General features: G+C 42.3%; 1 protein-coding gene across 1 annotated transcript; it reads left to right on the top strand.

Annotated features, from left to right (window-relative positions):
* On the top strand, window positions 1–27,648 carry LOC147902605 (neutral ceramidase-like). Its single transcript, XM_087373898.1, has 9 exons — window positions 1–338; window positions 677–885; window positions 1,042–1,302; window positions 1,427–1,679; window positions 1,781–2,060; window positions 2,160–2,285; window positions 20,580–20,643; window positions 26,551–26,717; window positions 27,094–27,648. The coding sequence occupies exons 1-9, from the start codon at window positions 1–3 to the stop codon at window positions 27,646–27,648; spliced, it is 2,253 nt and encodes a 750-aa protein (XP_087230024.1).

The raw sequence follows: 27,648 nt of genomic DNA, 5'->3' as shown, positions 1-27,648 counted from the left end.
ATGGTTCCTCGGTCCTTCCCCAAAGCAGCACCGCCCATGTTTCCCCTCCTGCTTTTCGTTGCCGTAATATTCTCTCTCGCACAAAACAAGGCCGTAGCTGATGAATATTTGGTCGGTTTGGGCAGCTACGATATCACTGGACCAGCTGCTGATGTGAATATGATGGGGTATGCTAACCCCACGCAAAATGCGGCGGGCATTCATTTTAGGCTTCGGGCACGGACGTTTATTGTTGCAGATCCCAAGAACAGCAGCAAACGCTTTGCGTTTGTGAATTTAGATGCATGCATGGCATCAGACATCGTCACGCTACAAGTATTAGATCGCTTGAAGCAAAGGTGCGTTCCAGTCTTCTTTAAAATAAATTAAGATGCTTGGTTAGTTGTAAGGTGTATACGTGGGCTGTGGAAATTTAGCGGCTTGCCCATGTCTTGTACATCCTAGATTGCCTTACCTTAACCACATCATGTTAATTATCAGAGACACGTCAGCTAATCGTTAACCTATCCTAAATTTCGGCCACACGGTTTTTCAGTGGCTCGTTGCCTTTATTTTTTTAGCACATGAGATCAAAGACACTATTTCTCGTCTCCTTTCTAAGCAAAGAACCACGATGACGTTCTACGATCGCTGAAAATGATACATTGACCTTAGAAGATACTTGGTTTGCCAGCAGGTATGGTAATTTATATTCAGAAAGCAATGTGGCCATAAGTGGGACTCATACACATTCGGGACCTGGGGGATACTTGCAATATGTCTTGTACATTATCACCTCATTGGGTTTTGTTCCTCAGTCATTTGATGCACTTGTGGAGGGAATCACAAAAAGCATCATTCAAGCTCATAGTAATGTGAGGCCTGGATCTGTTCTATTGAATACAGGTGAGCTTATCTTGTTTGTTCTTCAAAAATGCAGATATTTTTAAAGATGATATACCCCACTCCAGTGCATGTTACAGTACTACTGTACAGGTTTCTGGTGTCAAGTTGCTAATAGGATAGACTTTCTTTGGCCAATGAATGGATTTTAAAATTCAGGTGAGCTGCTGGACGCAAACATAAATCGTAGCCCAAGTGCCTATCTTAACAATCCATCAGAAGAACGAGCACGCTATCAATATGATACTGATAAGGATATGACCATACTCAAATTTGTTGATGATGTGTGGGGCCCAGTTGGGGTTTTTAGCTGGTTTGCCACACATGGAACATCCATGAATAACACCAATAAGCTGATTAGTGGTGACAACAAAGGTGCTGCTGCCCGACTTATGGAGGATTGGTACAATCACAAGCCAGGTTTGTACCTGCAGACCATGATGCTCTTTCGTGGTCCATACTGATGATGTGTCATCACAAATGATCTATCTCTATCTGCAGCTATTGAATGATCACGTTCTTCTGTTTTTAACATGTTACACAGATGAAAAAGTCTTAAAAGACAAAAGTGATGGCGGAAACCTCAACACAAAGCTTTCTAGTGCAATTTATCGTGTTCGAACAGCAGGTGCAAATGCTGTCAAGCAACCATTTGTTGCTGCCTTTTGCCAGTCAAACGTAGGTGACACAAGCCCAAACGTCTTGGGAGCAGTTTGCATTGACACAGGCTTACCATGCGATTTTAATCACAGTACATGCAATGGAAAAAATGAGCTTTGTATTGGCCGGGGTCCTGCGTAAGCCTCAATTGCCTGAGAATTTAACCATACATGATTACTTTTCACAGAGATGCATTGCAATACTAGCATGCTGACTTGGAAAATGAACTGAATTGCAGTTTTCCTGATCATTTTACAAGCACAAAGATTATTGGTAATCGTCAGTTTAGGAAGGCAGCTGATTTGTTTGAAAAGGCATCAGAGAAACTTGCTGGAAAGATAGATTACCTGCATACATATGTAGACTTCTCAAAGATTCAGGTAACTCTGCCTTCTACATCATCAGAAGGTCGTGGTAAAAGGAATGTCACGACCTGTCCTGCTGCACTGGGGTTCAGTTTTGCTGCAGGAACAACAGACGGTCCCGGAGCGTTTGACTTTGTTCAGGGCGATGACCAAGTTAGTTGAGCATTTTTTAGCTGCCATTGGACTATGTTCATCATCATGGGTGTGATTGGAACACCTTTACTGTAAATCTAATATAGTACGTAAATGCAGGGGAATCCATTTTGGAATTTCGTTGGCTCCTCGTTAAAGCAGCCGACGCAAAGTCAAGTTGACTGCCAAAAGCCAAAGCCAATACTTATTGACACTGGGGAAATGTCTGAGCCATATGCCTGGACTGTAAGGATACCTTGTCTTCCTTGTGATTGAATTTTATTTTTGCAGTACTTCTGTTTCTCTTGTGCGCTGTGTGTGTGTGTGTGTGTGTGTGTGTGTGTGTGTGTGTAGATATGAAGAGTAGTTTGCCTAGTGTGGAGATGAGATTGTCAGCCAGATGTTTGAGTGGTCCAGCCCCTATCTCTTCTGTGATGGCCCTTTGTGACAGCTCCATTGAGGTTGTGTTTGGACTGCCGTCTCTAAGTTGAATTATGTGATATCTGTGGTGCTGCATCTCGCTCAAGAAATGGTTGAGGCCATATATGGAGCACGTGCTCCTCCATCTTCGTCTCACCCATATCACAAAGCTGACAAATGTTATGGGACTCCTGCAAGTGTGGTGAGCTGTATAGGCCAGCCTTCACTCATAGAGTTGATCAAACCCATATACGACCAATTGCAATCCTCATGGCATGTGATAGATGCCCTTGAATGTAGCCCCCTTGAATGTAGCCCCTATCTTTGAGGGAATCTATCAGGCGTGAGCTGTAGGAAGTGGTCATGGTAGAATTGCAATTTGTGGGAAGGTTCAGAGTACCCTTCTTTACTCCAAAGCCACAAAAGCATACATAATTTTAGAGGGACTACTCAAGGCAGAGGACCTTTATCGACTCACTTAAGAGAAATCAAAATACGTATGGGTTGTCATCCTCAATGAAGGAGACATGGGCAGTGAGTGTGTAGTCAAGGTCTGGAATCTCCTCTGGGATCTCCTCTGTTGCAACTAAGTTGGCATGATGTTAGTGATGTTCTTATGGATTTTCCATTTGCTGGTGGAGGCAAGAGCCTCTTCAATGCTGTAAAGAGTGGAGATTCTTTGTTCCGGCGGTCTTTTTCGAGAAGAGGAGTTATCATATCATCAAAGGTTGTCGAGGCAAGCCTAAGTATTTCAAGAGTGTTCTCAAAATGAGAGACTCCTTCCATACTCTTCATGAGGACAACCATTTTGTCCTCGTCGTCAGGTGGACACTTCAGGCTGGAAAGTTGTTGAACAAGAGATTGCATTTTTTCCAAGTGTGCACTTAAAACATCATTATTCTCCATTTTTAACTTAAAAAATTGCAGCTTCAAGAAAACCTTGGAGTTTGTGATGTTGTTACCAAACGGATTCTCAAGACGCTCCCAAATCTCCTTGGCCATCGATTTGAAGTTGATGTGATGAATCAAAGTGTTGGCGAGGCAAATTCCAATAAGAGCAATGGCTCTTGAGTTGTCTTGCTTCCATATCTTGAGTTGTAGAGGATCCGTTGTTGTAGCGTAGTCCTCATTCGCAATGACATCCCATACATTTTTTTCATCATGAGCAGCTGCACTTTAGTTTGCCGAGTGGGAAATCCTTTACCCCCCGTGAACTTCTCAACATTGAGAGACGTATTGGAAAGAGAAGTCATGGTGGCAGCTCCAAAGAGAAGGAAGCACCAAGAGGAGATAGCAGGCAGCACGATAGTAGAAGAGGTAGCGGGTAGTGGGCAGAAGAGAGGCAGCATGTAGCGGGTAGAAGGAGAGGCTGATGGTGGCGACCAGCAGTAGAAGTGGAGCAGAAGGGGAGGCGGGATTTCCAAGGTATCAGCTCCGTGAACAGCAGCTCCATGAATCAGCAGCACATGGAGAGGCTAAGGGAAGAGAGGGAAGGGCTTCCCTTTGGGAGAAGATAGCTTCCATTTCTGGGCTACCTCACTCCTAAGGTCTGCCCAAGGAAAGGAAAGGTAAGAAGGGGACATGGCTCTGATACCACATGAAGGACTGGAAGGAGGAGGAAAGGAGACAAGGGAGCTAGAAGGAAGGAAGCATAACTTGACCTGGAAATGAAATGAAATGGAGGAAAGGCAAGAACCAAAATTGAAATCACTAACATGACCAAAAGCTCCACTAAGTTGATTGATGTGACAAGAGAAGGTACAACACTCATATAGAGTGGACACACACTCAAGTACCATATGTATATGGGATAGCTCCCAATATGCCACATGGCACTCTCTCACACAAAGACTCATAAAAGTAGTTTCTAGTACACACTAGAACACGCTCTTTGACTATGATTTCTCCTACAATCAGCCGTGGCATCTTTGCTACTATACACATGTGCTAAGGCACTGCCTTTACCTTTGCCTTTGATTTACCAAGAAATGGGCCAAAACCATGCACCCTCAGAGCCCATCACATGCAGCCAACTTGCTGCGTTCGAAGCTCAGTGGTAGCATCAAGATCTGCTCCAATTCTCTCCCTGCACTCCCTCTGGTCTGCGTGCTCGTGCGAGCTTCAGTAGGCCACTGGTGAATGCCTTTTCCAGCCTCCCACAAAGCTTTATATAGGGGGAGAGGACCTTAGTCTGTCCCCCCAATTAGCTGGCCAACCAGCCCTGTGTGGCTGACCTGAACTGACCCTCTGCCGACCTGGCAGTCTGTCCTGGACAACCAGCAATCTGGAAGACCATATCTGAGGGCTATAAATGCCCCAGCTCCTACTCCATTTGGCTTTTGGATGGGCTTCCTTCTGTACCAGCCTTGGCTACTGTTTTGTCTGCTTTTCATTCTCTCTTCTTCTTCTTATCCTTTTCCTCTTTTTTCTTTTTCTCCTTAGCCATATTTGGTTCTTTTTTTCAAACAGGTTCTTTTTTTCAAACAGATTCTAAATGAAATGCCCACACCCTCACTCACGAGTGTCTTCCCAAACCCCAACCCGGTTCCCCACGTTGGAGTGATTTGGGACATCCAAACTCTACTATCACATGTAGCAGAGAAGATTGCGCACGATCCAGAATGAGTGAAGTATAACGTCAAAGTGTGTGCGCTTGGGTGCATTTTCTGAAAAAATTATTTCTGATCTATTCTTCTTGCAAGAACAGGCCAAACAACTTCTTAAAAGCCATCCAACCCCCAGTGAGGGAGATACTCAATGAGCTGACAAAAGGAAAATATGAAGGGGATAATAAGTTCAGTTTGACACTGAACAAGTGCTCATCAAAGAAAACCTCATCTATGTTTAATAATCGATATCTGATGTCCTTGAGCTTGGTGATGTGCTCAGTCATTGAATCACCTTCTTGCATATTTGACTGATTTTTCAGTGCAAGCGCTCTGGCAGCATTTTTAACTTGACACATTGTTGCTAAAACATCCCATGCATTCTTGGCTAACATGTATTTACCTATGTGTGATAACTGTCTGTTTAATTGACGTGGCAATGACAGATGTAGGAATGGCATCCCTCCGACCCCATCTTTTCTGCTCTTTTGTGGTTTGGACAGGTGCTTGCAGAGCACCACATGGACTGGAGTTGCAGGAGCCAATGCAATTGGCTTAGTCTCATCACCTGGAGACTGCATCCCAAAGGCCTTTTGCAACTCAAGATGGAGTAATTTGTACCATCCAGGTGTTCAAGTGACAAAGCTGAAAGTGATTTTGGTTCTTTGGCCATTTTTGAAAATGCCACACTTAGAAGGTATTTTTTAAGACCATTTCAACTCTATAATAACTGCCAAGACTATCCACAAATGTGGGAATGGCAAGCAATTCTTGCTTCTGGGATGCAAAATTCCCAACCGAAATTTGAACAAGACTGGCCACAAGATTGCAGCCTGTGTGCATATCAAATGTACCCAAATCTGCTCACGAATTCTCATTGAGTGTCAGCAATGCTGAGCTGAATCAGTTGATGTACACAAACAAAGGCACACACTCAAGCATGAGCCGAGGCACAGCACAAAAGTGACAATTTTTCTTGCTACTTTGACGTCAAACTGAGGCAGCTTGGGTGCATGATTCTGACATAGTAACCCAGCCACGAAATTACCACAAAATATGAGGCAACAATAGTCACAAATCTTCCCATGAATGCCCACAAAGATTCCCTTGAGGCTGAGCAAGTAGTGCCAACAAAGTGGGCCAGGCATGGTGAGACTTGATGATGGGGCAATGGCTCTGATACCAATGGTTGGGCAAGAAAGGAATGCAAAACAGCGTACAAGTTTAAGACCAAGAGAAAAATATACTTGCATTCAACCACAATCTAAAAGTACAAGCGTAGACTATCTAGTACAGTACTTATTGTCCTATCAAATCAGACCTATTCCTCTATGTCATTGATCTTCTGCACACCAAACTTGTTTCTCCTCTTTCTTGGAAGGTGATCAAGCTGCTTCACAATTCTCACAAGGAGAGAAACTAGCGCCTTTGCTCAAAATTCGAATGGCAACCGCAAGTCTGCCCCATAATCCACCACCACAAGGTGGATCCCACTTTGAATCTGTCTTCTATGTATCATCATACCCAAGTAGACCATACTTTTTCCTGTAAAAAGGCAAGTATTCCTTCACCACTAGTATTGATCTGATCATAAATGGAACAATTCAATGTAACCTCCCATCTTCATACCACCTCAAGGTCCTATTCATGGACACACCCTTGAAACTTAGGGTCTAAAACATATGCATGTGCACGCTTCGCTGAGTGGTAAGAATTCAAACATGGCATTGCCATGTCTTAAGAAGAGGATTCCGAAAACAAGCAATTGATAATCTTAATCTTTTTATCCATCCCCTGATAAACCTTTCCAATCGTCACCATCAAAAAGCCTCATCAACTTGACCACTATAGTTATTACTGATTTGTAAGATGTGGTGCTTATCTCCCGAAATGCCATCTGACAAACATGAAGCCCTGCAAGACTCAGATAACAATCATTAGATGCCACAAGTTGTCTCAAGGTATCCTTTACCTAATCAAGGTGCTACACCATGATAGCAGAGTACTTCAACAAGTTCTTTATATTATAGGTGTGAAAGATAGCAACAATGTAGAGATAGTTAGAAGCGCAGGCACCCGTGCCCTTAGCTACATATCCCAGGCACAGTTGTTATCAAAGTTGTCACCCACATTGCACCGAAGGATGAAACTAATTGAATTACCTGCCAGGCTGCCTAGATCAGCTCGGCCATTGATGGTTAAAAGTCTTAGATCTCAGTACACTCCGCCCCAGTAGGAACATTTTGATGTAAAAAAGATTGTCTATCTTTTGGACTTTATAATATAAACCCGCATTTTATCCCCCCCCCCCCCCCCAAAAAAAAAAAAGAATGTAAAGATAGTGGCTGATAAAATTCATCTTCACCAATTCCTTGCCACTATCAATGATAGGCTATGCCCAAGAGATATTTGCCCATATCCTTAAGCAAGTTATTGAAACAATGGACCATGCAAGTAAGAAAATAAATATGAATGTATCTTTCCTCAACCAACTTGTTTTTTGGAGCCTTGTTTGTGGGATCACAAGAATCAACAAACCTTTGTCACATTTCCATCCTGTACATCTTCAATGCATACACTCCACAAATTTTCCAACTAATTTTTAATGTCCCCAATTTTGGTGCTATCAAAGGTTATCCAAAAAATGAGACTTGCCCCTAGAATACGCAAACGTACCTAGAATAGACCTACTCTTGGTATCACTCTAACCATCACAATTCACTAATGATTGTGACATCATATTGAGATCAATTATTCTTGAATAGTTGCATAGCCTTTCCAACATTCTGAAGATGCAAGGCAAGGAATAGACTGGAAAGGAAATGAAACAATGCGAGAAAGAAATATACAGCCAAGCAAAGTACTTACATGATCAAGAAAGGCATAAGGCTTGATGATTATAACAATGAAAGTACAATGCCTTTATAGGATAGGCACACACACTCTAAGTGTCAAATGTATATGGGATAGGTCCCATAGTAACACATGGCACTCTAGGATATAAAGTAGTATAGTACTACTCTAGAACACACTAAAAGTCACTCAAATTGACTCCATTTCCTAACACCCCCCCCCCCCCCCCCATGGAGGAAAGATGAGGGACTATTGGAATGGAACTAAGAACAGAACATGACAATGATGGTCATAAAAACTGTGCATGTCGGTCTAGAACTAGACATGGCTCCCATACAATCTCAGAGGCAAGTGAGCATGGCTCAGAGGCTAGTGAGCATAACATAGAAATTTCATCTAGCATGGCTCAGAGGCTCATCATGCATGGATGCATGATCAACTCAGAGGTCTAGGTGACCAATGCACCAACAAATAGACCTATCAAAGCCAAAAAACACATGGCTTCCATAGTACATCCCCACCTGGCTCCAAAGACTAATGAGGAACATGGAGCCACACACCAAAAAATATAAAATAAATACATCATTTTAGGAGAACTATCAAAGGCAGAGGACCTTTATTGACTCAACACACATGATTTATTGCATTCATTTTTTGGAAACCCCCCCAGGGCAGAGTATCTAAATATATTATGCTTTAGAAAGCAAAATCATGATCTCCATCATCCTCTAGATGCAGGAGACAAACTATAAGAGCATGATCCCATGTCGGCGAGTCATCTTTGTCTGCATCATCACTAGTGGCAAATGCCACCCAAATAACATAATCCTTCGATTGTTGTTCAGCAAGCTTCTGGTAACACCTATCCTCCGTATGACCGAGCGCTTGTGCAGTAACTGCACTTGAATGGCTTGAATGTCTTTCCTCGTGCTGGTGGAGTCGATGGCCTAGGTCTCCATTTGTTGGTGGAGGCAAGAGCCTGTGTAGTATCTGCTGAATAGGATGGAGATTCTTTGTTGCGGCGATCCTTTTCAAGCAAAAGAGACACCATATCTTCGAATGTAGTCGATGCAATGCAAAGCACTTGAAGAGCATTCTCAAAGCGAGAATTCCTTCCATACTTGTCATCAGGATAGCCATTTTATCCTCGTCATCCGGGCAACACTTCAAATTGGAGAGTTGTTGAACTAAAGATTGAATTTTTGCTATATGTGCACTCAAAGTATCAAACTCTTCCATTTTCAGCTTATAAAATTACATTTTTAGAAATACCTTGGAGTTGGTGATCTTGTTACCAAATATAATCTCAAGGCGTGCCCAAATCTCCTTTGCCTTGGATTTGAAGTCGATGTGATGAATCAATGAATCATCTAGGCAAAGCTCGATGATTGCGATGGCCCTCGAATTGTGTTGCTTCCAAATCTTTCGTGTTTGAGGCTCCGTTGATGCCTCAAGTGCTTCATGATCTTCGATGGCATCCCAAACATTCTCCTTCATGAGAAGGCGTTCCACTTTTGTTTGCCATGTAGGGAATCCGTCCCCCTTGAATTTGTCCACAAGAAGAGAGTTTGTGGAAAGCAAACCCATAAAGTTGGTAGCTAGAAGAGTGATGGATAGAATGAAGGGCATAGGCAAGCTGAGGGAGAAATGGAGGGCTGAGGAAGAATGGTGGTCAAAGGAAGAAATGGGAGAAATGGCGGGCAAGGAAAAAATGGCGGGTACAATGGAGATGTAGGAGAGGAAGGAATGGCAGGCAGAACAATAGCGAGTAGAGAAGAGGAGCGCGCAAGCTATACGGGCAGAGAGTACACGACGCAGACTGTACGGCACAACATTCCATACTGTTGTACAGATGTTCATACGACTGGTACAAATAGAGAAGCGGACAGAATGACATGCTTGTTGCTTGCTACGAGGTGGACACTAGGCCAAGAGAATGGCACCTAGGAGCAAAGCATGGGGCTGCCACAAATGAAGCTGAGCTGCCTCACACAATTGGAGTTACCACGAGCCTTGAGTTGAATTGCCTATTGGTGAGACTCAAGGTGGAGGGAGTAGAGCTCAAGATGGAATTGGAGAAGTCATTCCTCCAAGGGGAATGAGGGAGAGAGTCTTCAATGTCCTCAATCTCTTACCTCAACCTCTTGGAAGATAGTCTAGCTCTGATACCATATGAAGATGCAAGGCATGGAATAGAAAAGCAAGACTACAAAAGCATAAAGGAAATGGAATAATGCGAGAAAGAAATATACAACCAAGCAAAGTACTTACATGATCAAGAAAGGCATAAGGCTTGATGATTACAACAATGAAAGTGCAATGCTTTATAGGATAGGCACACACACTCCAAGTGTCAAATGTATATGGGATAAGTCCCATAGTGACACATGGCACTCTAGGATATAAAGTAGTATAGTACTACTCTAGAACACACTAAAAGTCACTCAAATTGACTTCATTTCCCAACACATTCACCTTCCCCCTATCCAAAATCCTAGTATACAAGGTGTCATATGAGGAAGGAGTGTAAGAAAGGACAAAACTGGTTTTATTTTTTTCAAGTAAACAACTTCTATTAAGTATGAAACAAACATCAAGAGCAAGGGTCATGGTAGAACTACATCATGCAAGGCACACAATTGAGGCTAAAAATGCTAGCTCAACCCCCCTGCACGGTCATCATGGTGTGTACAATATTCATCCATATACTAGCCAATATAGAGCCAAATCCTCCATGAACCCAAGAGAATGCGAGCGCAGTTAGGGTCTAGGTACCATCCTAAAGACAAAAGGAATTACTTCACATGTCCTATAACCTTGACAGGCTGAAAAGCAACTATATACCTAGAACATTCCCAAACTCATCCTCTAAAAACACAACATAGTGCAGTTTCAATCTCATGAGAGTCACTCATAAGATTGAAAACCATAAACTTCATCACGCATAGCAGGGACTAGCTACTATGACATCTAAAAGTATATATGGTCATCGAAAATATTAGGGTCGGTCATGATGACCCTAACTCTAAGAACCCCATCCAATTTAGTCACCTCTACTCCAAAAGATAGTAAATCAGGGAAAAGTGGGGATCTCTGTGACCAGTCCAAAGAAATCTCCAATCATGGTGAGGAGTCGATAGTAAGCCTGAGGCAGACCTGGAAATTTGATAAACAATGAAGTCACCTACCTATCCTCCTCTACAACATCAAACACTAAAGAGAAGGGATTGAAAAAGATCTTTCTAGGGCCAAGTGCCAAGGGGCTAGCCATGAGCACTGTGCTCATGGCTTCAAGAGATTCAAAAGCCACCTAAAAGTCAGACATTAGAAAGGTGAGGAGGGATGTGCAAGCATTAAGTCCCTAGCATGTAATTAGGAAGGGTGGGACCTATGAATGTGTGCAAAGAGAGTGGTGGAGCTCTCAAACTCCACATTCTTTTTAAGCTGCAACAACTTTTTAAAAAAATGCACGTTCTTGTGGCTAGTGGAAGTGGTCGACAATTGAATGGATGGCAGGCCATTCGCCAGTCAAGGCTGGAGAGCTGATTTGAAGAAAGCTATGATCCATCCATTGCTGAAAATGGAGAGGGTAGGGCTGAGGAGGGAGGGCGCTAAGAGGGAGAGGGAGGGGTTGAGAGAAGAGGGAGAGGGCTAGTAGAGCGAAGGGGCTGAGAGCAGGGGAGGAAAGCAAGTTAGTTGAAGGCTAGAGAGTCAGGCGGTGAGGACGGGTAGGAGGGTAGCGAGAGAGGAAACGGGTGAGGAGGGAGGTAGAGAAAGTCGTAGATGGAGAAGGAAGAAATGTATATCAACTCTACACAAGTTAGTTTCAAATTAAGACGAACTTCACACACCAGGAAGTTCTTGCCGACGAATTCCTCAATAATAATAGCCAACCTAGAAGACTCCATGTTCAGCAAAGGTGAAACAAGAAAGAAGCGAAATATTATAGACCTAAATGCTTAATGGAAATATCTGAATTGCTGTCCCCACCAAATCAGCAAGTAGCAGCAAAATTGACGACCAGCTCCATGAAGTACAGTAGTCTGAGCTTCTGCATATCAGAATTGCCACAAAAAGGCTAGAAACATCCCCCAAACAACACTTGTAGCTCCACGAATGTGACCAAGTCTCCATAGCAGCAATCACGAGTGAGCTTCCAATGTGGCCTCTCCACACAACAGCCACGACTCAGCTCCACAGCAAAAGCCACAAATCAACTCCATGTAGCAGCCATGAACCAGCTCCAATGGGGCTTCTTTCCACCAACTATGCCAGCAGCCATTGAAGCAATACTCATAGCCAAACTCAAGAAGGATGTAGAGCTTGAATGCTCGACCACTTTGATCGCACGCATCTATGTGTCTCACCTTCTAGGTCTCAAGCTAGAGATAGGATGCTTGCAGCGCTTCCACCAGACCTCACCCCCCGATTTAAAGATGTTTACCTTTTGGGCCAAGGTTTTTTACATGTTGTTTTTGTTGGAATATGAAGCCAAAGTGAGTCAAAAATGTGTGTTCTAGGTGGTCTATGTGGTGTTTTATAGTCTAGTGAGTCCTAGAGATGCCACATGTCATATTGGGAGATATCCCATAGACATTGTGACTTTTCTAGAGTCTAGTGTCACACTATATAGTGTACTTGTCTATTGTCTATCACTACAGTCAACATCAAGCTATCAATACATTGTGAGTATTTTGGTTATTGCCTTGCACTTGTACTTTCTTTCCTTTCCATTCTGCCTTTCATTATGCTTTCCATATTTCAATTCCGTTTTTAGCTAGCTTCTATGTCTCTTCAATTTTTTACTCTCCAACCATGTTCTAAACCCAATTTCTATACCTTGGACATAGGAAGACTGTCTTTGTTGCCTTCTCTCTAGGCTTTGACCCTGTGGAGGAGGATAAGGAGGCATTTTTGCTCTTTATTAAGTTTCTTGGGCTCCCCCAAGTCTACCATCACCTTCTTCATGTGACTAGGGAGCACATCGTTATGGTCATTGAGATCCCCCTCCTCCTTGGGTTGCCCTTGATAGTTGCAGAGGCAACCAGGTCTGATGAGGTCCCTAGAGTTAGTATCCTTACAGAGGACCCTAACATTTCGGATGATCATATCTTGCTTCAGTGCCCAGATGGATCTTTGTTTTGGTAGAGAGTGGAGGTTGCAGGAAGACAGGACCAGTGCAGGATCTGGATCCTTTGGCATTTCGCTAGGGATTGCCCTAGGAAGAAGAAAAGGCCCAAAAAGCCTTCTCGTGCAGTAGCTCCCCTTTGACCTCGATAGGGGGTTGGACAGCTCCTACACTTTCTCCCCGACCTCAGCAGGGTGATGGTATTGCTCTTTCATGAGAGAGCGCTCCTCCTTGACAGGGTGCCCCTTCGGTACCTTCGCCTCTCCTACCTCTAATGCCTCACATCCTCTAGTGGCACCCGCAACACTTTGTTGGGTTCGAGTTTCAGACACAGGGTTCTCAAGACTAGTCTTCATCTCCTCTCTTGGATAGAGGAAAGGGTGTTGGCTACCCCGTCGATCCACTTCTCTCTAAAGGGATCCTCCGCACCCTTGTATTGGGCCTGATTCATAGGAACTCCTTTTTAACCCTAGAAGATTCCCCCGAGGAGGACTTTGTGCCCTCTACTTTTGTTGAGGCAGTGATTGAGATTCCTATTGACATGGCATATTCTTCTTCAGGTGGTAGGGTGTTTTCTCCTATTGAGTTTTTGCCACTTGGTTCCATCCTTCACTCTTTCAGCAGGAGGTTTTCCCCTATTGAGGGGTTTGTTTCTGCCACGAGGTCGGGTAAGATGTTCCATTCTACATCCTCCCACCGATGAGGATTGTTAGTTGGAACATACAGGGCCTTGGCAGCGTCCCTCATCACGGCCGTAGACAACAGCAGTAGTTGATTCGGAATTAGCTTCACCAAGGTGTTATACATGGCTCTATTGATGTTTTACTCTTGCAAGAGCACAAATTGGATGCTAGTGATTGTACAAAGTTAGGCAAGCTACTTTCAGGTCACACCTTTTGGTCACCTGCCTTTGCTAGGGGAGGTACTTGTATTTCAATTGCGGATTCTTTTCTCCCCTTGGCTATTAGACATGGTGTGGTCTTACCCCCTGGAGCCTAGTGGGTTCTTCGTTTGATTTGGGGTCGCAAGGTTAGACTCCTCAACCTTTACGCCCCCAATAACAAAGAGGATCGTGTAATGTTTTGGAACGAGTTGCTCTCCTAGGCTCCCATTGCAGATTCATAGATCATAGGAGGGGACTTCAACATGGTAGAGTTACTGTCAGATAAAAGGGGGTAGAAAGAGCGGCATCCATTCTTTGGAGAGAGCATCTTGGGATGCCTTCCTCTTCAGTTTCAGTGGCAAAGATGTTTAGCTTGACAATGCTTTTCACACTCCGTCACACTCATTCATGTATTCTTGGTCAAACAGGAGGGCGCAGATGCCTATCCATGCACAGATTTTTGATCGATTTTATGTTGATAATTGGGCCTTGGATAGAGAAAGATCACTTTGCATTGCCCCTAGGGTTTCCACTTCGGATCGCTTTACAATGGTTGTGATGGTTTCCGAGCCACATTTGAGAAGACGGTCTACTAGTATTAGAATTCCCGATACCCTTTATGCAAAGGAGGACTCCTTCACATATGGCAACAAGCCTCTCCGATATTAGCTACTTTTATCATGTAGTTGCTAGTACTAGAAGACGTGAGATTCTTAGGCGAGAGATTGGTATTTGCCAGCAATTCAGCTTCTTCCCCTGAAGAGTAGAAGAGGCCACTTGATGCTTGGATTCAGGAGTGTCTTACTACAGTAAGGGCTCATCAGCAAATTTTGTTGGATCAAAGAGCATAGTTTTCCTTTCATGCACGAGAGTCCTTTTGGATACAGATGGGAGGTAGAGTCAATAAGTGGTTCTTCTCTACTCATGGCCCCATACATAGTAGAGAGTGCGTCTCTCAGCTTATTGACTCAGATGAAGTTTTACAGTTAGATCCAGATGCCATCATGCACATAGCTGCAGATTTTTATGCCTCCCTTCTTTCAACAAATCCTGGTAGTGTGGCTATAGATGATGCCAGAGTCATTTGGTAGTGTATCTCTAGGTTGGTGAGTACAGATATGAGAGTCTCTCTTTACGCACCTTTTACCAACCTAGAATTCATGGTTTCTCTTCTTGCCCTTCATAAGGGTAAATGCCCACGTTTAGATGGACTCACCCTCCTTTTTCTTGACCTTTTGGGATATGATTGGGGATCACACATCACCTCAGTTTTGCAGGGCGTTTGGGACTCTGGTGAGATGCTTGGCTTACTTACGGAGAGTCTCATACATTTAATCCCAAAAGGGGGTGCAAAAAGTTAGTGTCGCAATGGAGACCCATTGCTCTATTAGGCACTTGTTACAAAATCCTAGTGAAACAATCTTCCTGCGGTTGCATCCCTTACTCCCTAATCTTATTCATGATACACAAACAGGTTTTTTTCATGGCAGAAGCATTTTTGATAATGTAGTCTTCGTTTGGGTAGCTTTATAGGGGGCCATGCAGAGCCGTCAAAAGCTAGCAATTCTACTCCTGGACTTAAAAAAAGCCTATGACAGGGTAGATTGGGACTTCTTGGAGGGAACCCTTCATCACTTTGGTTTTTCAGATGATGCATGGATTAGAGGTGTCTCAGCCTTATACAGGTCAGCCCACAACAAGGTGCTCATAGGAGGGGTTAGGGCAGACAAGTCTTAGATTTCCAGATCAGTCCGTCAGGGATGCCCTCTTGCCCCTTTTCTTTCTCTCTTTATGGTTGAGGCTATGAGTATTTTCCTCAGGTCTCAAGCTGACATTCTTGGGATCGGACTTCCACTCATACTGGAAGAGGACCTCGTGGGTTACGAGTTAGGAGATGACACTGCTATCTTCTTGGAGGCCTCTCCTCAGGCTCTCACTTCCTTCAGGATAGCTTTTGTATTGCAGTAGGTGCTCACATCAATGGCTTTTGGATCTATGATGATGACACTCTAGATTGGGGGGCTGATTTGGATTTCACATGGATGTAGAGGGGTGTGTTAGCCAGATACCTAGCATGCCAGGTCGGTTTGGGTATCTCTTCTTCGCAGTAGTTTGCTCCTGTGTTGAAGAGCATTAGGAGGAAACTCCTTTTCTGGAGTTCAGCTAGACTAGACCTTGCATCCAAAGTGGTGGTTGTGAACCAAGTTTTGCTGGTCACATCATGGTATGTGTACTCCTGTTGGTATAGTTCTAGAGATTGTATCACTCAGCTCATAAGACCTATCATAAATTTTTTATGGAGCAAGCTAGATGGCACTACCGACACTATTGCTAGAGTAGCTTGGGATGCCTTGATCCTTCCCACACAAGAGGGGGTCTAAACATCATAGATCCAGACTTGCAATTCAGGGCCTTGCTTGGCGATTAGAAGAATTATGCCTGGGGATGAGCCTTGGAAAATTTTCTTCATTCATGGTATTCAGGCTTGTAGTCCTTCCTCCAAGGGCATATATGGAGATCTAGATGCATAAAGGCACATAATCATTTCCAAATCCACTTACCTCACATATTAGCTAGTATCTATGTAGACATTGTACAAACTTTGATGGTCTTTTGGCTGAGTATGTAGGGTCTCTTAGGGTTGCCTCTACAAGGATGACTATCTTCATCAAGAACGGGAGTGGCTATCCCTTCTTTTTGAAGTTGACTACATGTTTGAGGTGGCAGCTGCAACTTTAGCTTGGATCTTTACCAAGCCTTTTATGAATAGACCCAATGGTCTCTTTCTTGAGCATTTGTTCCACATCTTTTTCATTCTTAATAGAATTCTTTTTCATGAAAATAAAAACAGGGTTCATGAGACCAAAGTCAATACAACATCATCATGTACTTACTAGAAGTGCATAGTACATCTTGCAGGTCAAATATTACCACTAACTACCATTGACCGTAAGGGAAAAGAAGATAGGGTTGGGGTGAGTAGGGGGGGTAAGGGATGATTAGAAGGGAAAATTAGAGGGGGGAAACTAGAAGGTGAAATTTAAGGGAAAATAGAAGGAAAATATAAGGGGAAATAGAATGGAAAATGAAGGGTAAATAATAGAGGAAGGGGAGGAAAAAAGAAAGGAGAACAAAAGAAAATAAATATGTAGAAAGGGGGAAAGATATTTATAAATGGAGAGGAGGGGGAAGGAGGGAAAAAAGTGTATATAGAGATGGGGGAATGAGTAGAGGGGTTTAGATATAATATTTGACAAGGGGAAATTAGAAGAGGGAAAAGTACATCCCCCTCTTGGCTCCATGGACTAATGAGGGACATGGAGCCACACACCATTGAAAACCCATACGTCATTTTAGGATGACTATCCAAGGCAGAGGACCTTTATTGACACAACACACATGATTTATTGCATTAATTTTTGGGAAACATCCCTAGGGCAGAGTACCCAAATACAACATGCTTAGAAAATAAATGGATCATCATCTCCATCGTCCGAGAGAGAGAGAGAGAGAGAGAGAGAGAGAGAGATAGAGAAAGAGAGAGAGAGAGCAGTGAGAGCATGAACTTGTGTCGGAGGGTCATCATCTACATTGTCATTAGTGGTGGCTGCAACCCAACTGGCATGGTCCTTAGTTTGCTATTTGGCAAGATTTTGGTAGCATCTATCCTCCGTATGACCAAGCTTGTTTCAAAAGGTGCACTTGAGAGGCTTGAATGGCTTTGTCTTTCCAAAGCTAGTGGAGGCCTGGGTTCCCATTTGCTAGTGGAGGCAAGAGCCTTTCTAGTATTTGAACAAGAGATCAAAGATTCTTTGTTCTGGCGATCTTTCTCAATAAGAAGAGCAGCCAAATCAGCCCCTCGCATTGATGGCCCAACTATGAAGTTTTGCAATATAGGATTTGATTGGATCAATTTTAGTTGCCACTACTTTGATCATCCTTAATCCTTAAAGCGATGATCCTTGCAACATTACAAACAAAATACCAAGAACCCGTCTTGTCAAATGCTATACTATTATTCCTTATACCTTGCTAAACAAGGTTATATATATCGGCCCCTGTATCATCTTATTGTGATTAAATATTTCCTAATCATGGTTGATTTGTTCTAAACAATTCAGCCTAGATTGAAGGATTGATTTCTTGTATGGTCTTTAGTTTATGACTTATCAAAGTTGTGATATGTATGCATGCTAGTGAAGTAATAATCCATGAGTGGTTTAAAGATCTGCTAGGTGCATAGACAAATCCTCAAAAGTAATTTCTAGATTGGACAAAAATCAAAGCAATCCAAGTTCAGCTCATAGTGGACACAACTTTAAGATAGGGCACTAGTGCTGCTTAATGCTCATAAGGTCTTTGGGAAATGACATCAATCCTTTAGGTACCACAAAATCACAACAAAGGCATTATATCATGTGCATTTTCTAGCATATGGGGAGATGTTATCCAGACTCTTATGGCCACATGGGTTCGGATCCAAGGACCTTGTAGAGTGGTAGAAGCTAAGAGGTCTAATTTCATGAGAGATTGGAACCATGGTATTTTCTTCTTTTGGTGGACTCTCTTAGCACCACCTCTCCCTAGATTGGCTGATTGATGGAACATCTTTAGGCCGCATAAATAATCAAGTAATAAAATAGAAAAATCCAACACAATAGCCCCCCCCCCGCCCCCCTTATGTGTGTGTGTGTGTGTGCAACATACATACATATATGTATACAAGCACACACATAATTTTCTTTTGTAAGAAGCAGTATTCATTTCAAAAAAATATACATTCGTAGCCATACTAGAACGAGACAGCTACTACTCAAAACTAAAAACAGTAGTAAAAGGACTTCTAACTAGGCCAGAGGAAGGTCTCCAAGAGAATGTGCATCTTGGAGACATTGATGCAAGGAGGAACTTAAGAAATGATAAACATCCAAGAAAGAGTGCTCCTATAGTCAAATGTTACGAGCATGATATAATGACCACAAAGCCTTGTAATGGCAACAACATAACTGATCATAATATACTCTCTCTCTCTCTCTCTCTCTCTCTCTCTCTCTCTCTCTCTCTCTCTCTCTCTCTCTCTCTCTCTCTCTCTCTCTCTCTCTCTCTCTCTCTCTCTCTCTCTCTCTCTCTCTCTCTTTAAAAAAATAAATAAATAAATAAAACCATTTCATTAAGAAGAATCCAATCTAGTGTGTCCTATGGATGCCACGTGTCACACTGGGAGTTATTCCATATGCATTGGCTTTCATATGTGTGTGTGTGTTCTATATAAGAGTTGTAATTGTCTAGTGTCAAATAAATCAAGTATCAAGCTACAAGCTCTTTGGTCTACATGTGAGAACTTTCATTTGTTCATTGCTTAGTCATATAATTTCCATTTCATTATGTCTTTCTTTGAGTATCATTATATCTCTCTCCCTAGCCTATCCTCTCTCTCTCCTTCTCCACCATGTGCCTTCAAACTTTTAATTGAAAACTCAGATTAAGTTAATGTAAAAGGCAAAAATATAGAGTTCAAAGTCCTCTACAACTTTTTTGAAGACTTGAAGTTAAAATTCTGCCTCTAGACTTGAATATGAACGTCGCACCACTCTCAGCTCTTATGGACAGCACCAACAGATCATGAGCAAGAATCAGCTTTCTGAGAGATCTCAAGCAGTCAATGGTGATGAGCAGCCCATGAACCTCTCGGGCAGCTCCTCCAAGTCTGCATCTTGATCTTCATAATGAGGCTCGGGTGGAGGAGAAGAGAAGAGGCAGCTTTCCAAGGAGGAGGAGGGAGAGAAAATTCATTGGCCTCCCTCACCTCAAGCTCTTGGAAGGGGAAGGAGAGACATGTCTAGGAGCATGGTTCTAATACCACATGAAGGCACATGATAGGAGGAATGGAATGGAAAAGAAATGGAAGAACGAAAGGAAATGGAAAGTACAAAGCAAGGATAACCAAAATACTCACATGATAGAAAATCTTGATGTAGACCACTCTGATGTGACACTAGACAAGTACAATACTAAATAGTGTGACACTAGACAAGTACAACACTATATAGTGTGACACTAGACTCTAGAAATCCAAAGTGTATATGGGATAACTCCCAATATGGCACGTGGCATGTCTAGGACTCACTAGACTATTAAAAAACACCTAGAACACTCACTTTGACTTCATGTTCCAATGAGGGTAATTCTCCTTATCGATTTCCCAAATAGGGTTTGCAAGATCATGTAGATAAATATTTTTAGGCTTGTAGATTCATCTTCAATAAGAGTGTTGGGGGTGGCTTGAAGGAAATAATCCAAGCCTACATCACGGATGTCATTTTGTTTGGAAGTGGAGAAAAGGGGAGAACTTTAGAAGGTCTATGGAGTGCCCATGAAGTAGAACACGTTATTGTTTACTCGAAAATCCCTCTGTTCCTTAATCATCTCATCCTCCTTTCTAAAATTTATCTTAAAGTTGACTAAAGGGTTGTTTGTGTTACTGTACTTGTTATCAACTTTAACATTTGCTATTTTTGTGAATTGCCCTTTTGTTCATCATTTGTGGATATTTTATGGACAAAGAGTTGTTTTAATGGAGCTAGCTAACTTGGATTTGAAGAAAGGAAAAAGTTTTGGAGTTAACATCATACAATTTCTACCAATTGCAGCCTGCTATACTTCCTCTACAAATTCTAAGGATTGGGAATATGATCATATTATGTGTTCCTTCAGGTAAATTCATCATTTACAAATCCCAATTTAGTTTAATTTAACTAATCTAGAATAACTAGATGCTATTTTGATTATTTAAACTTGATTTTTATGTGCATTTAGGCCTCTATTAGTAAAGAACAAATAAAGGAATGCACTCCTTCATGCCAAATTTCATTTCCATTTCCAATCATGTACTTTCAAGTGAGCACAAAACCTTATTAAGTTTCGTTATTTGCTTCCTTCACCTAGGGCAAGGTTAAGTATTATGTAGGCTACCATTAACTTCGGTCATGGTTCCATCCTCTCATGTTCCCCATACTGCACTATCCTCAACATGATCTATCATGTCGTATTGGCCTCAAGGTCACCATGCTTATGTACAATTGCTTCTTGAGATCTGGAAGCCGAACCAACCATACACCATGTGCCGCATTCCATGGCATTTAACTAGTAGGCTCCTTCATTACATGCTTTTCCTTCTTCTACACTAATCATGCATGGACCTAAAGCTATGCCCTTGACGACAATCCCAACACCGAATATAAAATGCTAAATCTCCAATTTAGAGGAAGATGCAATCATAGACAATGGCTGTCCAACACGTCTTGAAGAGCTCCTAGATCCAAAGGCCCATGGTACCCCTGAAATATGTTTTGCGTGGCATGAAACACTAAAAAGTTTTTGTGTGTTTCATCGCAATGTTTCATCCGGAAGCATCTAGGTTTTGGCTCGGATTTCATAATGCTAAAGTTTCACTGAGTTTCATGGTTAGGACTCCCCACAAATCCAACATTTGGCGTCAAAGTCACTGCCTTGTATTGCCTGATCCATTTTGTTGGCACCATGTGCTTATCCTCAAGAACATCTTCATCACCATTCTAGTGGACATTCATGCGAAGGTTCGTGATGACTGGCCATCCAAAAGGGGAAATTCACTCCTCCCTATTTGAGCTTCTCCCTTGCTTCTTCCATAACTCCTCTTGCCTGACTCTTCCTCTCTACCCTCTTGCCCCACCTCAAACTGCAGCTCCCTTCACCCACCTCTCTAACTCAGCTTCCAACTGTGCAAATACTCTACCCCCATCCCATTTTCCTCATAGGTGCCCCTGTTCCATCTATTCACGCATCTAGTATACCTCTTTTTTCTCTTGGGTCATCCATTGACCATGATGTAGCTCCCTGTGCCCCGCTCTATCTTGGCGCCCCTTTTCTATCTATTCACGCATCTAGTATGCCTCTCCATCCTTGCTTTTTTGCTCACAGGCCATTCATTGACCACATCGTGGCTTCCTGTTCCCCACTCTATCTAGATGTGAGCCTTTTCTCCCTAGTCATCTGGAAGCTCCTCGAAGAGCCCTTCTTGGAGGATACCCTTTGAAATAGGGGCCTTAGTGGTGGATGGTTGCTGCTTTCTTTCTACTCCAACCCACTACTTGGGCTTGTTTTGGGATTGCTGCTACTTTGCTAGCCTTGGCTTGAGTGCATGTTTCAAAGATTGTCCATCCAAGCCAAACCTTGGCTATAACCTGCATTCCATCCTAGTGTACACACTAGTACCCAAGTGCCAAGGCAAAGCTAAGGTGTTCACCATTTGTCCATGACCAACTGTAAAGGTGTCTAAGCATTCCACAAAGCATCCAACTTCCTCAACCAAGACTGGCAATCCCACAACCCACTGACCAACCTATCAGGGTGATCAAGCTTCAACACAGATCTCAAACTAAACAAGTGACCACAATACAGGAAGAAAATCCACACATTGCCCCTTTGCCCAACCGGGTTACACCCTCTGTGACTAGGTGTCAATTCACAACTTGAATGGCTAAGAGGAGACTTTCAACAGCAAAAGAGCAACAACAAGCTTCCAAAATGACTTCAATCCAGCTCCAAAACACCTTTGGGGGCAGCAGATCCCAGCAAGCAAGAGGCAGCAGGAGGAAATGGGGGCTTGGAGAGGGAAAGGAAGAGAGATAACATCTCGAATGAGAGAGAGAGTGTAGGAGGGTCACGACAAGAGAGGGAGAGTGTACAACCAGCCATGGAAAGGCCTCGTAGTGCATGAATTCACTGAAACTAGTAAGGAAAACACCTCAAAATGGACGTAGATCAGTCGTACACCAATAAGAATACCTCGAAATTAGTGCCCACTGGTCCGTACAGTAGCAGCTTCACCTTGAGATGTGTGCAAGAGAAAAATAGTCTTACATTAGCATTGGAAGAACCATACACCATGGGAAAAGCATGCAATCAACCGTACAAACAACCTAGGGATGCGTTCCTCTTCCATGCAGCCAGTAAAAGTGGTCCGTACAATCCCACGGGACACCTTGGGAATCGTGCTCAGCCTGTACAGCCAGCAATATGGAAGCCTTGGAGAATGTGCCTTAGAGCACGGCTACATGCGACACGGAACGTAGAGAAATTGGATCTATAGCAGACAATTCCTGGCCACATGCAAACGAATGCTCTACACCAAAATTCAATGTGCAGATCTTCAAACGGAGGTGCCAAATCTGCACGAGCTGCCTTGAAAGCCACCCAACTAGAGATTGGAGGTATGGAGGCTCAATGGCGGTGCCAAAAAGCCCCCTCCATTCACCAGCCAAAGCTCTGATGAGGCAACTCGATGGAATCAGACGCTGCTCCTCAATGAGTGTGCCTACACAGATGCTCAAAAGGTCTTCTTAGAGACAAAGTGACAAGTAGCTACACTAGCATGTGGACACAATCCCACAGATCTGATTTCAGTGCATTCTGGAGCCTTAGAGGTAGGGCAGTGAATTTTAGATCTTTGGAGGGGGCAAGTGGCCTCGCTCTTAGAGAGAGATATGGAGGGATGACCTCAGGGTATGTGCAATCATCCGTACAACCACCTTGGGATGCGTGAAAATGTGAGAGCCACCCACAACATCAAAAGCATGTACCTTTTGCTTTGGAAGGAGAGGAAGGGGGTAGGTGTGCATGAGGGGCTGCCACGTGGCCTCTTCATTAATGCTCTAACCCACACAAACCAATGAAAGATTGGTTTCCTTGGGCCTAACTTTAAGACCCCTCTAAACCTTGTCTTGCCCCTAGCAAGTAGGCCTAGTGTGTGCACCTAGGGACTTCTAGGAAGTGTCGTTTCCCCTAGGATAGTCCCCTAAGCCAAATTTAGTCACGGTTCATAACTTCACGTCCCTGTGACAATTACTAGTAAAGTGGTACTATTAATCTCATATAGTTCTAATAATAGAGGATCCCCTAAGTTGGCTAGTTGGAGGAGGTTTACATTAGGGATTCTTAGACCAAGTTTTATAATAGAACATCTTGATTAACCTTGCTTAGAGGTATGAGGAACTCAGATGTGGGCCTCTTGGGAACATTTTGCAAGGTCTAACAACCATAATTTAATGTATCGCAAGGAGTTGAAAATATGGAAGACAGCAAGCCTAGTACTTTGAATGGAAATATGCTTTCTATGAAAACAAGACAATGGGAGACCTAGAAAATGATCCAACTTAGAGTTGAAGGGATGGATTGGCATATAAGAGGAACCTAAAGCATGAACACGGTTCCAAAGTGAGTGGCATATGATCCATGGTCAATAGGTAAATCGTGGGAAGATTATTTGAAGGTTTAACCTTATTGAAGGGATCTGGTCTTTGTGCATGTTTGGTATTTTGGGTTTTTATGTATGGCATCTATAATAATGATATAGACATCATAGTAGAGACTCTTGATAAAATGTGTTACCTCAAGTGTGCTCCATTGTTTGGAATTTTGGCTTCTGACTTTTGGTTTTGGTATGAAGGAAAGTCAATCAATCCCATGTACAGAGTAGGCAATCCATGTAAACATGAAAAGTCATCAATTAAAGAAAGCTTTTCCAGGATGGGGGCTGAGATGCTTATTCCTCTCTGTATTCATAGCTATAGCAGATGCACCTATGTTCAACTTGTGAAAATAAATATGCATTAAGAAATGGATTATCAAAGTATGAGCTGATTCATTGTGATGGATGCTCTACTCTACATATGACTGCAAGTCACAAATGCTTCCTAAAATTTGAGAGGAGGACATGGAGGACCCCATATGCTCTTGTATGTGAACAAAATTTTCAACTCAATAATATTTTTCAACACCTCTCTCAGATATTGTGAGAGCATCTATCTCCAGATTTCACAGCAAAGAGTTCTTCTTTGGAGGACATATGAGGTGAAGCTATTGTTATTATCAATTTTCCAAGGAAAACTCTCAAATTATGTGAAATTGGAGAAATTATTTCTAAAATTTTCTATGACATGTCTTCGAGCTTATTGATCCTTATCCATTTCCATATTCCATACCTGGTGTTAAGTGATTTCCTAACATTTAAAAGCACATCCTACAGCTGTTACCGCTTATTATTTCTTTCATTCAAATTGAACAACCAGATAAGGTTGTACCTCTCATTAGCCTTTAAAAAACCCCAAAATCCTTGTTCTCAGGGAAATTCTGGGTGAAAGTCCCATCCCTCCTCTCTATGTCTGTCTTAAATCTTAGAGGACAACAACATTACCCTTTGAGGATCTTTTTGTGTTTATCTTACCCCCAACACATTTTTTTGACAAGGTACCTTTATTTGGTTCTCTTTTGGTTGATAAGATATTTCTTGCTTATTTTGCACATAATAATATTTGAATACATAGAACAAATGTTTAAACTTTGTCACACAGGTTTGAATTGTGTCAACCGCAAAAGGTTCATATATGGAAGGATTGCCTAGAGAACTGAAGGAAACCTTGTCTTTATGAGTGCAGCATGGAAATTAGGTAGGCAAGGTAAGATGAAATGACAAAAAGGAGCACCTACTTTCTTTCTCCATGCAGAGAGTGATATTCAGTCGTCATATTATGAAAATATTGGCATGCTAGATATCCGAATTTTTTCGCAAGAGAATGAAAATATGGTTATTTTAGAGAACAAGAGTATAGAATAACCATGTGGGATAGTGATGGGAGCATCCAGTGAGTGAGTGCTTTAGTATGACTGACTCTCTCTCATAGGGATTCCATACCTAGGAACTCTATGAGGAGTAGCAAGTCTGATTAAGGGACTAGTACCCATGAATCTACCTTGGAGAGCAAAGCCAAACTTGGTCCACATGAAAATGTCTACTTTTAAATATACTTGTTAGTGGTGCTATCACAAGAAACGTGTTTCAATATATCAAAGTATTAGTGAATACACCCATGTGTCATGGTGCCAAGTTAACTTTTCTGGGCACATGAAAAGAAACCCAAATGATCTCACAAGACAAGGCGTGAGAGCCTATTTGGGTCAGTACTTTGAATGTAAAGTACATTTCTCAACTCCAGGATCTCACTCCTCTCTATCATCATACTTTGCAATAGAAATGAGACTAAGCACGGTCTCCATTATGGTGCATCTTGTGGTTTTGGCTGAGAGCCATCCTGCATACCTACCTCTAGGATGTAATTTTTTTTGTCCTGGATATGCATTGTGTAAGAGCTAGGGATGAGATCTTTTTCACTATTATCCATCTATCTTATGTTTCTAACTTCACTCATCATGAACATCTTAGGCATATACTCTTGTTTTTTTCTGCTTATTTCAGATTATAAGTTCTAATTTTCTGAATGTAAGATTCTAGACTTTTTGCACATTCTAAAGAAAATCATCATAAATTTTACGTTTTGGGGACCCCTTGTTTCTTGACTTTAATGCTTTGCCAACTTGGTCCTATGTAGTTCTAGAAGCTACGTTGTCTATCACTACAAATGTGCTCTTTCTTAATGGGTAAAATCCTTGCTAAAGGCTGTATTGTGACCAAATCCTGACCCTCCACTACAGGCCTTTCAAATCTCTCCTCTATTTCACTATTTATTGGCCTTGATTTTACTTATTTTTCCCGAGTGTCTGACATTGAAATGCCTTTCATCACAGAGCTCACAACTATGGCAGGAAGACGCCTAAGAGAGGCTGTAAAGGAAGCTCTACTGGCAAAAGGTACTGGAGATTTCAACAACACAATTGTTGTTATTGCAGGACTTACGAATAGCTATTCTCAATATGTTACTACATTTGAAGAGTATCAAGCTCAACGATACGAGGTATTTCTTTCTAAATTGTCTTTTTCACCACATAGTAGACCTAGCTCTTCTTGATGAGCAGGTTGTTGCCCCACTCAGGGTACGTTGTTTCTCATGCTATGCATAATGTATTTCTGTCATGAGCATTTAATATTGGGGAATTTTCCAGAATTAATAGAAGTCTTTTCATTGTTTCAAAAAAAGAGGATCTTCAGAGTTGCATTGTTTATGAATGAGGATGCATTATATAATAGCACTGCTATTATGTCATTAAACTGAAGAATCTTAATCCTTTCTATTGCTGGTGTTCATTGATCTGTTGTTTTTAAAACATCCATTATTTCTCATGCTTGTCACACTAAGATAAGTTGATTCATTGGACATGTTCACATAACAGGGGGCTTCAACTCTTTATGGGCCTCATACTTTGAGTGCATACATTCAAGAGTTTACCAAACTGGCAATAGCCATGGCAGGAGGAGAAAGTGTTGAACGAGGTCCATCTCCTCCTAATTTGCTTGAAAAGCAGATTGAATTACTTCCAGGAGTGGTGTTTGATGATACACCAGGCAATGTAACTTTTGGGGATGTGATTCAGGATGTCCCTTCCAACACCTCTTTTAAGGTGGGGGATGTTGTAACTGCAACTTTCTGGTCTGGATGCCCACGAAATGATTTGTTCACAGAGAAGACCTTTTCTCTTGTTGAGATGCATGATATACATGGAAACTGGAATCCTGCTTATGATGATGACGATCTATCTGTCCTTTTCATGTGGGGTCGACCAGCGGAATTGAGTCCTTATAGCTATGCAACAATAAGTTGGGAAATCCCTGAAACTGCTTCCCCTGGTACATACAGACTATGCCATTTTGGTGCTGCAAAGCCCATTCTAAGCAGTCTCCAATATTTCAATGGCTCATCCAATGCATTTGTAGTTTCTGAAAAATGA

Source organism: Dipteris shenzhenensis, chromosome 4 (genome assembly GCF_047967505.1).
Source record: "Dipteris shenzhenensis isolate YYH24624 ecotype China chromosome 4, Dip_SZ_1.0, whole genome shotgun sequence".
NCBI lineage: Eukaryota > Viridiplantae > Streptophyta > Polypodiopsida > Gleicheniales > Dipteridaceae > Dipteris > Dipteris shenzhenensis.
The sequence above is the reverse complement of the archived record's forward strand: the minus strand, read 5'-3'. Positions and strand labels throughout refer to the sequence as shown.